The following is a 12,266-nucleotide window of genomic DNA, read 5'->3' on the forward strand; positions in this document are numbered from 1 at the left end:
CTGGTCCGGAAAAATTGCGTCGGCTGCTTTGTGTTCCCAGTCTGTTCCTGCTTTGGATCCGGAGAGTGTTTTTACCTGCAGCTTGCAAAGGACTAGTGTCACTATTCTAGGGGAGTCTGAGGGTACATCTGGCTTCCATAGGAGTCCCTCTCTTCTGGAGTTTTTGCCAAGGACGAGGGTCATTCACTTAGTTCCAAGTCCGTAGCCACATGGACAAAGTATTCCTCATTTGCTTTGGTTCTGTGGGCAAAGTCCTGTTGCTTGCAACAGAGGCATCCTCTTGGTCTTTCCTTGATCTTATTAAGATCTGAGATTCTGGTGTCAAGGGGCTCCCTTAAATACTAGATTTTGCGGAGTTATGGATGTGGAAGCTATGAGCCAATGGCAGCTAGTCCCTGCAGATAATCCGCCCCCGAGGGGACCACACCCGGGGGTGTAGATCAACTTTTCTACCCAGAACCTTCTATTCTGCCACTCATAAAAATGGCAGAAATCTAATTGTAGTGTACAGACCAGGCTGCTCACCGTGGAGGTGTGGCCAGCCTTCTCTCTGGGTGTACACCTCCCTGCACAGCTAACTTCCCACCTGTCTGGGTGTAAATGTGCCTAGGGCAGGGGAGGGCTGTTTCCTCCGCTGGGAGTCAGCCCTGATGCATACCGGAGGCGGAGCTGCATTTGAAAATCATCGCCTTGATGAGCCACTTCACCAGCCTGCTTGGGAGGAGGGTAGTGTGGCCTCCTTCCTGCCCAATGCAAAACAACAGTTGCTGCCCAAGCCTTTGTTCCTGACTCCTGGGAATCTTGGCGGAAGCAGGCAAAGGAAAGTGCAGGCTGGTCAGCCAGAGCCCAGTGGAGCTGGGACAACAAGATGAGCAACCTCTAAGGTGCCCCCTGGGTGCATGCCACATCACCCAGGGCACAATAATTATGTCAGGGGTGAGAAGGCATATTGTTTGATAGCAAACATGATATATTTTAGTGGTACCATAATAGAACTGCCAATCTTGAGAGTGTTATCCTATGGACCGCTAACACTTATAGGAGTTTCCAATGGGAAACACAACTATAGGGACATATGGGCATGCACTTATATGTCTTCCCATATAATATAATGCACCCTGCCTCCTGGGCTGAGGAGGCCTACCTTAGGGGTGCCTAACATATATTAGAGGCAGAGAACTTGACTGTGCCATACATTGTGAGGACACAGTTGAGTTCTAGCAGTTTGCACTGTCTTGCAGTCTGCAATAGCAGGACTGCTGTCAGTCGTTTGCTTGGGTCGTCCAGGGTGGCGCAAAACTGTGCTGCATCCCTGGGGACCCCTTTACCACCTATGTCCTGGGTTCCCCTGGCACCATTACTAGGGACTAACAAGGGGGCAAAGTCTTTGCCAATTTGAGATTATCAGGTCGAGCATAACAGTTTTGGGAAAAAGCACCGGCACTGGGGTCACGGCAGCAGACTCCAGTGCACTATCAGAGTCATAATCATCAGCATTTGGATAAAAAAGGGAGGGGGAGGCCTAACAAAAAGGGGCACTTTCCTCCAGTCAGCAAAAGTAGATGGACCGGATCTGGCATTATGAAAACCACCACCAGAGAGACGGTACTGTACTTGGGAAGGGACAATGACCAACATCACAAAGAAGTAGCCATCATCCAGAGCAATGGAACAGAGAAATGCCTAACTGAGTGGAAGCCAGTCAACAGCAGACTCATGACAGGCAGGTTAAAAGGCAGACATCAACACCACCATTATGCAGAAGTATGCTCAAACTAATTACGCAGAGAAAACAGTCAAAGACATATTTTACCAACAGATGCAAGCTTTGTCGAACCACAACCTGAAGATTATGATGGGAGACTTGAATGCTAAAGTGGGAAATGACAGCACGAACCATGACAGAGCGATGACAAAGACTGTTGGAATTATGTGCCACAAATGATCTAGTCATAGGAGGGAGTCTCTTCCCCCACAGTGATATTCACAAACTAACTTGGTGTTCTCCCAATGGCAGAGACAGAAACCATATTGACCACCTCATGATAAGTGGCACCTGGAGATGCTCACTGTAAGTTATTAGAGTGAGAAAGGGAGTGGACGTTGGCAGTGATAATCTTCTATTGATCAATCTTGTGATGCTCAAACTCAGAAAAACAGAATGCAAAACATCAGTATGACAGCACTTTGATGTGGTAAAATTAAAGGACCCCAAGGCCGGGAGGACATTCGCTCTACAAATCAAAAACACGATCCAACTCCTGGCAGAAATAGATCTGTCTGAGCCAGCTACAGGCACAGTCAACAGCAAATGGGAACAGGTCTCTTTAATATAGATGAAGAGCAGTGAAACATGCCTGGGGATCCAGACAAGGAAGGGGAAAGAATGGATAAACAAGAAACATGGCAAACTATTGAAGACAGGGGGGCAGCAAAAAATAAACTTGTGGGGCCTAATCTGAGAGGCTGCAGAGAAGTACAGGCAACAGTACATAGATACAAACAGAGCAGTCATAAAAATGACAAGAGCAGACAAGCCGGTGTAGATGAGTAACCTTACCAGCCAAGCAGACAAGGCATCCAGTAGAGGAGAACTTGGAAAGGCCTTCAACATCTCAAAGATAGTCAGTGGTAAATCTTGTGCAACAAACAACATTTCTATCATGGACAAACAAGGCAGACTACTCACAACTGACAAAGAGCAGGAAGCACATTGGGCGTAGCACTTCAAACAAGTATTGAACAGATCAGTACCAACAAGCGAAGCAGACATCTAAGAAGCAAAGACAAACTTGCCAGTGAACACCGCCCCACCACAGAAAGAAGAATCTGTCACTGACATCCAATCTAAAAAAAAACGGAAAAACTCCTGACCAAATCAATCTGAATGCATAAATGTTCAAGGCTGACCCTGAAACATCAGCCAAGATCCTCCAACCATATGTTACATCGATTTGTTTGAGGGAAAGAAAGTACCAGATGATTTGAACCAAGGCATCATAGTCAAGATTCCAAAGAAACTAATATTAACAAAGTGTAACAACTGGCGTGAAATTATCTTTCTGTCAATCCTGAGTAAAATACTGGTGAAAATTATTATGCATGCATTTGTGATGCCATGAACAAGTGGTTAAGGAAAGAACAGGCTGGGTTCCCAAGGGCAGAGGGTGTGTTGATCAGATCCTTACTCTACACCATTTCATAGAGCAGTGCACGAAGTGGCAGACAACTATACATCAACTTTAATTATTGATTTTGAGAAAGCCTATGACAGTGTCCATCGTGACAGCCTCTGGTGTATATTGAAGGCCTATGGCATATCACAGTGGAAAGGTCTCCTCATAAAGAGCTTCTATTATAATTTTACCTGCAAGGAGAAAGAAGAGTATAGCTTTGAAATCAACAAAGATGTGAGAGAGGGATGTGTGATATCAGCATTGCTTTTCCACCTAGTAATACAACGCACAGCTGAAGACCAGGCCAGAGGTATCAGATGGACCTTATTCTCTACACTAGAGGACCTTAACTGTGCGTATTACCAGTATATGCAGGAAAAGACATTGTGCCTCAACACCTATGCACAGCAAGTGAGAAGATTAACTCAAAGAAGTCAGAAGGCATGCCACTCAACATTCCAAACCCTTTACCAATCAAGGTGGTTGGCGAGGACCTAGCCATAATTAAAGAGTTCACTTACTTAGGAAGTGCTAACAGAAATTATGGAGGCACAGGAAGTGACATCAAGAGCAGACTGAACAAGGTAAGGAATGCCTTCAGGATGATAAACAATGTGCAGATGTCATTTCAGTACAGCAGCAACGCCAAGCTGAGGCTATACCAGAACTCTGTTCTGTCCACACTCCTTAATTTTTTAAGGCGGTTTATTGAGAATAAAAATTATGCAATATAATATGATATTCAAACCAAAAGAGAAAATACTAGGTAGATTAAATGGAGGAAAACCATAAGGTAAAATGCTAGTCATATAAAAAAGGAGAAATGTAATATTATAATCATACATGGCCAGTTTAGTAACATTTTAAGGATAATATAAAATATTATGATGCATTAATATGTATTATGAAAAAACAGCGGAAAAACATCATGCTACGGTAGGGGAGACAGGAATTTCAGTGGGTTTAAGAACTTCCTCTGAATTTGAGTGATGTTGAAAAGAGGATTGTGCTTGTTCGTCCAGAAAATTTGTGATGGGAGACCATAGAACAGAACGGTATGGTCAGCGAAAGAGGAAGTCAGTATGATGTGTCCAGCCTATGATTATGACCGGTTGCATACCACCACGCTTGAAAGATAATTGGGAGCAATCCTTCCAATTCTTTGTTATTTGTTGAAATTCCACTGCTTGGTTAGACTTCGCAAAAATACATTGATGTTGGAAAAGGGTATCTTGGAGTTAAAAACAGAGTTAATTTGATTCCAGACCTGCAACCATAAGTTATGTACTAAAAGAGAAGTAATAATAAAGATGAGATGTATGCAGGGCAAGAATGGCAGGACCAACACTTGTTAGCTATATCGGAATATATGTGATGAAGTGTAAAAAGATAAAGAATAATGTGTTATAGAGTTAAAATAGTGATTGAGTAGTATTAGCAGCACAAGACGTTTTGCATATTTTTGACCACATACATCGCCAAGTAGAAACAGGCCATACTACTTTTAAATCACATTCCAAGCTAATTCAGTGTCTTTTTTTACACCTAATCAGAAGGGTTTGTTGTTAGTATATATAAATCTTAGATGCTTTAGGGTTTGTGAGCAGAAGATTCCTTAATGTAGAAGGGGTGATGATGGTTGGGCTTCAGTCCACACTCCTGTATAGATCAAAATGCTGGTTGACGAAGAGCAAAATCACCAAACTGTCAGCCTCCTACACAGTATTCTGAGAAGAATCTTGCACATTTTCTGGCTGCGAACCAGCTCCAACCAGAAAGTGCTCACCAGATACAAGCAAGAGAGCATGCACACCATCATTATGAGAAAAAGATAGAGATGGATAGGACATAGTATCATAAGAGAACAAGACTCCATCACAAGGGCAGCTTTCCATTGGACCCCAGAATGCAAAGGAAGAGAGGCAGGCCAAAGTACTCCTGGGACTGCATTATACATTCAACGTATTTTACTTCATTGAGCTGGGCGCACCTTTCACAAGGTGCTCCCAGAGCATAAATGCGCCGTATTATGACGAAGGCGCTGCCCTCAGGGCAGCCGCGTACTCACGCTGCCCTGGGGGCAGTGCATTCATGTGAAAAATGGATCGGTGTTTTAACAGTGCAGGCGGCAACCCGCCTGCACTTTGAAGGGGGATTAGAGATCCCCTTGCAGGCGAGTGCAGTTAGTGAATGCAGCTACCTGCAAGGGGATGTCTAGGGGGTCCATAGGACCCCCTTTCCTCCCTCCAGAGGGCTGCTCTCAAGGGGCGCACGACAGTACAGTGCACCTCCTGAGAGTTTTTTTGCCTCTGCGCCCACGTCTGTATTTCGGCATGGGTGCAGAGACAAAGGGATTCCATCATTTGCATGGGGCACGCCCCCATGCAAATGAGGGCATACCCCCTGAAGATAGCGCTTGCATTTATGTGCGCCAGCGCTATTGGTATTACAGAAGGGGGCACACATGCGTCTGTGGCACCTTCTATAATACCAAAGTGCCCAGGGGGTTTGCACAGCGGGCACAAATGCCCGTAGTGGCCGAGGGCAGTTTGTGTAATATGGCCCCTGTAGGTAGGCTGTGGAGAGAGAAATTAATACCCTGAACGATAGCTGGGGCACTGGACAGAAACTTGCCCAAGACATCCTAAAGTGGAGGTTCTTTGTTACTGCCCTACATGCCAGGTGGCATAATAGGCAGTAAGCAGTAAGTAATACAAGAAAGTACATACAGCATAGAGTGAAAAGACAATGATAAGGCAGAAGGAGATGATTTGGGAAACATACTGAGGGGAGATTTCAGAAATGTTAAGAGAAAAGGCACGTAAGTGGCCATCAGTTAGAGACTAGGTTGACAAGCTATCCATAAATTACATGGACTGTCCGGATTGTCAGCTTGATGTCCGTTGTCTGTTATTGAACTAATAACGGACAACATTTGTACATAATTTCAGCACTTACTTTTTACACCTTTATGGCATATTGTGCAGCTATCAGCTAGTGATGCAAATATCGGAACTGGCTTCCAATGCAACCTCAAAGGATATTGAACACTGAATGGACCAAAGACATATTTCTAACAGAACAAAATAACAAGCCTGCTTTTTTCTGGCTTTTATTATTATGGAGTTTCAGTTTCTTTTTTTTTTTTTTTACTATTTTCCTCTCATATAACATGGCACTTAAGAGTTTTACTTACATGAATGGTTTTCATTTAACTTTAGCATTGTGGACTTTTTATTATTATTGTATGAGATTGATAGGTCTTGGAATTGATGAATGAACAGAGGGATAGATGGATGAGTAGGAGGTGGACTGATGAATGGATGGAGTGTGGACATTAATGGAGACAGTGTAAATGGGAGTATTTATGAATAGATGGTTAGATTGGTGGGGCAGGTGGATGGATCAATGAATGGATGAATCTTTATGAATGGGAAGTAGAAAGACTAATGGGTGGAGATGGGTGCCTGCATGGATGGAAGGAGAGACAGATGGATGGATGCACTTATAGATGGATAGATAACAGGGCAGGTGCTTGTGCAGATGGATGAATTAATATGGGTAAATGGAAGGATCTTGGAGGGTGGACTGATGGATGGATCTTGATGGGCATAAGAATGGCTATGTCGAATTATGGATAGATGAGGGTTTGGCTTATATGGGTAGATAAGGTTGGGTGGATAGTTTATTGATGGGTAGATAGATCTTGCTGGATGGATGGACAATGGGTGTTTAGATTAATGGATGGGTGCTAGAATGGTAGGATCTCTGTACATCGATGTAGCTTGGGGGTGGGTGAGCAGACAGATGGGTGGATAGATGGATCTCGGGTGCATGGATGGATATACAGAAGGATGGATGGGTGGGCGCTTGAAAGGATGGATAGATCTGGGTCAATGGGTGCATCTTGCTAGTGCATAGATGGATAGAGGTTGATCTTGGTGGGTGGATGGATGGATGAATGGAAGGTAACAAACTCTTGATGCATACTGTTTACACGCTGAACAATGTATCATTAACCTTTCTGAGATTGATATAAAGACGCTGCTGGTGCCCAGAGGAAGATGAGTGAGCATCACCATAGGTAGTTTTAAAGCCTTGGAGGCCTTTATTCAGACACACAAACGGGCTCTCTACATTTCTTGGGATACAATCCGCGTAATAGTCTAAAACTGGTTAGGTAAAACAACGATACCATATTTTTAAATGGGCTGTTCACCTAATGTGACAAACAGAATAGGCCACTTTTTATTCGATGTAAAATGGTTTAGTATCTGGCGCTGCAATGTTTTAGCTGCTTCGAATAAGAAGGTAAACTTTAGCTAAGACTCTTTTGGCATTTTACATCCAGAAATTATTTTATTAAAAAATCAAATTAGCAAAACGGAAGTGAAAGACTTCCATAGATTGAGTTTTGCAAAAAACAAATTAATCCACATTTGTAAAGCGCACAATCACCCGTTAAGGTCTCTAGGCGCTGGGGGCCGTCGGGAAGATTAAGCAAGCTATTGCCCAGAGTCACATGGTGCTGGGCTAACCTGCCGCCGGAGCCGGGGATCGAACCGTGATCCCCAGATTCCAGCGTCAGTCGCCCTGGCCGCGGGCCACACTTCTTCCCTATATATATATATCCTGTCCTGTCCAGCTTTAGAATTATATTCTGGCAGCCAATGTACCTTTCCTGAGGTAGGGTGCCCACATATACACTAATTACACAAACTCTCAGTAGATTAAGTCTAATGTCCATCATCTGTTATTTATCTGACAAAAGACAGAATATGTCCATTGTTTCAGCTCTGTTCCACTTTCTACAGTAAGCCAGACCATGTCACATGATGTTATACAGCAGGTTTTTCAAATGTCGATAACTGCTTTTATACCAGGTGACATTTGTCTATAATTTTAATGCCACTTCTTCACAGCGAGTAAAGTGGTTTACTACATCCTCCAGTAGCTACCATTGCCTGTGGCCACAGTATGACTGATGACCCTGGATTGACAGATACGTCGGCCAGCTGATCCTAGCGCTCTACACAACATGCTCTCTGTTCAATTGCCCTACAAGTGTGTGCTAGTTATTACTTACTGGCATCCAAGCCTGTTTTGGGCAAATTGATATCCTCTTTTCCAACGACGCACTGGACTTGTTTTTGATATTTATTCTTAACAAGGAACCAACTGACCTATGAGATTATGAATGTATCAAAGCCCCGAAATAGGCCTACCCAGCCCTGACCAATGGGCAAGCATCGGACCACCCAGCTCCTCCCTTCCTCCGTAAGCACCATCACCAGAATTTGGCAAGGTGTGCCATTCGTTCAGATGCTTTGTCTTTTCAGTTCCTGTCTTTTGCTAAAACCCCTCGTCCTGTGACCGACATTATTTCTCTAACAGAAAAAAAATATTCCAGGATCTCAAAGTCCAACATGAGAAAATTATGGGTGCTTCTAACCGCACCGAAGGCAGTAGTCGGCATTGTGAGGGGATAGCATATGTCACCCATCTTGCATGACATTGAATGGCAGCCAGTCGAGAAGAGGATTAATTTTAAGGCACTGACACTGCTGCAAAATGTTGTCAGTAGTTTAGCACTTGCATGCTTGTGAATAGACCTGAGAAGTAAAACTCCCTCCCCATACATGGGTGTCAAACAGTTATGGACACATTCTAAATGAAGCTGATGACTGTCATTATGGTGGTGACTTCTTCAGAGTGTGTAGATGGTAAAGTCGTCATTGATATAGTAGAGTTGCCGATCAAAGTTAGTAATAACTGACCTTGACAGCCTCAGGCACGTTTTTAAACAAAAATATAGGCATATGATTTCTGGGAAAAGTCAACAATATAGTTTAGGATTCTGCAAAAGTGGAATAGCACCGAGGGTAACTTGGAAGACGTAGCATCAAGACAACAGCAAGTTTGCATTTCAAATGCATTACTTGAACTGTTGCTTCAAAACTGGAGACAACTAGGCAGTGCGCAAGGAAGTATTTTGAGGTGCAAATGGTGTATATTAGCTTTGCTGTGGTGCACTGTGCCACAGATTGTAGTTCACTGTTCTGAGGGTGATAGAGGAGTGTACCGAAGACTGAAGTTTACTGTGCTGAGTGACCTTCCACTGTGCATTGTGCTGTGTGTGATTGTGCACTAAGCCATGGGGGAATGTGGTGCAGCGGCCAGAGAGGCTGACTCTGGAGTATATGGCTCACTGCTCAATCCCCAGCGGCAGCTCAGCACCCTGTGACTCTGGGCAATAGCTCATTTAATCTTCCCAGCGCCTTGAGACTCCTAGGGGTGATTAGTTTGTGCCTTACAAATACCAGATACATACATACACATGCTATGCAGTGGTTTGGTGTACTGTTCTGGGTGGGCGGTGCAATAGCCCTAAGGTTGTAGTTGAAAGTGCTGCCGGATGAGATGCACTGTTCGTTAAGTCACAGTTCCCTGTACAATATGGGCTGGTGCACTATGCCATTGACTGTGCACAGTGCACTAAGGAGATTGTGGTGAGCTGGTTGGCATACAACTGCTATGATGATTTTGGTGAACATGTATGTGTGTGAGTTTTTGACATTGTTGTATGTGCTCCTTCTCTGCATCTCATTCAAATTTCTAGGTTTGAGCTGTATTTGGTTCAGCCTTCAACCAGTAGCTTCTTTGCTGCAGGAACCGTGAGACACTGTCAAGCACTTCTTTGATTTACTCTACTGTGTCTGTAAAACTGACTTTTCCCCCTGAATTTTGACCATTTATCTTGAAGTTTTACTGTTCACTGCCGGAACTTGCCTTTATTCTATGAGGTTCCCCAATGAGAGATTGCAGAAAAAAGTGCTAAAACGGGGTGTACTGGAGTGATTGAAAATTTCTGAAGATCAATACCCCTCCCACAGGCCCTAGTAATGTTTAATTCACACCCCAATATTTTCTGAATTGAAAGATTTTCAGTTCGAATTATTCAGCCACAATCATTATTTGTAAGTTGGCTGATACTGCTAGCAAGCGTCGATAAAACCAATAGGTATTGCTCTATTTGATATACGTCCAGTGTTGTGCGACACTCGTGGGTCTTAGCATAAAACTCAGAGGCACTCAAATATTGGTTATTGCCTTGCTTTACTTACGACAAAGAGTGATTCAATGTGTCACTCATTATTTGTAATTTAGCTGCTACTGCTGGCACGCGCTGGTAACACTAATAGGTGCTCTATTCCTTGTTGTTTCTTTGGTTTGCTTCCTAACTGCCGGTCAACTAGGTAATGTAATGTCCTTCTGCTGTTTACTGTGTGTATGTAAAGCGCCCTGATGCCTACGGGTTAAGCTAGCGCTATATAAACTTTTAAATATGTACGTCCAGTGTTGAGTGACACGCGTGAGCCCTAACAGAAAACTCACACAAAGGCACTAAAATACTGGTCATTTCCCTACTTATGGCAAAGAGTGATTCAATGTTTAACGCATTTGCCTGTAGATTGTCACCCACTCACACTAAGGCAGCTGATAGTTCTGATATCTTCCTTTGCTGTCGCACCCTCTGCAGGCTTGCTATAGCTCCCCGGGTACCTCTTGCCTGGTCTGTGCTCTTGCCTTATGTGTATATTTCGCTTATGCCCTCATGATGCCTCCATGTCTCTATCTGCACTTGCGCCGCGGTCCTCGCTAGAGCTGCTGTTCAAACCCTTCCCAAGCTGCATCGCGACGGTAACGGCTCTTGGGGGAAGCGAGCGTGCATCTTCCATCAACCTCGCGCCCCAGCCTCTAGCACGCGCGCCCCTCACCGGGCGCGTGCACCCTCAGATCAAACTCTTGCACCTTTCCACCGAGCGCGTGCTCCTCTCTCCGACCACCTGCAGTGCCCTTCTACACAGTGCGAGCACGACAGCTCTCGGCTCGCCCCCACCCCTCCGCCCCGCGCGCTCCCGTGACCCGGAAGCGCTACCGACCTGAAAGATGGCGGACTCGGCTCAGCAGCTACCGGCCACCCCGAGCCGGCACGAGAAGAGTCTGGGCCTCCTAACTACCAAGTTTGTGTCCCTCCTGCAGGAAGCCAAGGATGGCGTGCTGGACCTCAAAGTGGTGAGAGAGAGCGCGTCGTCAGGTTGCAGCACGAAGAGCGCAAATCATAAATGGTGAAAGAGAGCACGGAGAGTATTGAAAGTGTTGAGGAAAGTCTTCAACGGAGACAGGCGATGAGGGGCAGGAAGAAGACAAGCCCCAAGACAGTGAAAGTAAAGCGAGGAGTGTCATGCGAGATACCAGAGGCTTTTGGGGCATCAGGGAGTGCTGCAGCTACAGCTGTGAGTGTATCACGGAGAGTGATGGACTAACAGTGATTGGAGGGGAGCTTCTGAACTTTAAAGTGGTGAATGTAGGTTCTGTCTGTTCTGGGAAAGCGAAGCATTGACAGTACTGGACACAAAGTGGTGAATGAATGGAGGCATGGGAGTGCTAGACTTGTTGTGATTCGTAGGGGTGTGGTTAGTGGGACTGAAAGTGCTGAATATGGAGTGTAAATCAGGTGGCTTGCCAAGTACTGAACCTGTATTGTGGCGTGCATATGTGGACGGCCGGATCTGTGGCTGTTAGAGGGGCATGCGGAAGTCTGGACCTGTAGTGGTTAGTGGGCATGACAAGTACTTTATTTATACTGGAGGGGCGTGAATTGTTCCAAACCTATAATGGTTCGCATGTTCACAATCGTTCTGTGACCACAAAGTTCAAGAAAGGTACTAAAAAGCACAGCAGCAGACCGAGGTCAAGCACATTAATTCCGTTTGTTTCAAGGATAAGTTGGTGCCCCTTCTCCCAACACCCGCTGCCAAAGGATGTATAAGAAACAAAATGTTCATAGAAAAAGGAAGGTGCACTCCAATGAAGTCAATTGCGCTGACATTTTTTTGAAAGTTCTTGTCTTTATTCGTATTCATTCATTTTCTTAAAAAAGGGTACAGCCACCGCGTTTCGTTCCCCTAGTGCCACGGGAACTTCGTCAGGGCTTACGCAGAAAGCACCTAAAGAGTAGTAATCCAAGTCAGGTAAACGCGAATCCTCACTAGAATGCGGCACCAGGGTTGAATCATCCCAAAAGTC

General features: G+C 44.8%; 1 protein-coding gene and 1 long non-coding RNA gene across 5 annotated transcripts in view; one reads left to right on the top strand and one right to left on the bottom strand.

Moving 5' to 3' along the window:
- The window catches only part of LOC144798704 (uncharacterized), a 61,311-nt gene extending 50,521 nt beyond the window's left edge, over nucleotides 1–10,790 (bottom strand). For both annotated transcript variants that reach the window (XR_013603619.1, XR_013603620.1), the window contains exon 1: nucleotides 10,664–10,790. This is a non-coding gene — a long non-coding RNA (uncharacterized LOC144798704). The remainder of the gene's footprint in view (nucleotides 1–10,663) is intronic.
- The window catches only part of E2F4 (E2F transcription factor 4), a 349,237-nt gene continuing 342,983 nt past the window's right edge, over nucleotides 6,013–12,266 (top strand). Inside the window, exon 1 of one of the 3 annotated variants that reach the window (XM_078669707.1) lies at nucleotides 6,013–11,252. In XM_078669707.1, the coding sequence (XP_078525833.1) occupies nucleotides 11,127–11,252 (126 nt within the window). In that variant the 5' untranslated portion in view covers nucleotides 6,013–11,126. Of the gene's footprint in view, nucleotides 11,253–11,318; nucleotides 11,545–12,266 lie in introns of those variants that run through there. The other 2 variants (XM_078669709.1, XM_078669708.1) reach the window with 2 other exon arrangements.

The sequence above is a fragment of the Lissotriton helveticus genome, chromosome 12 (assembly GCF_964261635.1).
Source record: "Lissotriton helveticus chromosome 12, aLisHel1.1, whole genome shotgun sequence".
Lineage (NCBI taxonomy): Eukaryota > Metazoa > Chordata > Amphibia > Caudata > Salamandridae > Lissotriton > Lissotriton helveticus.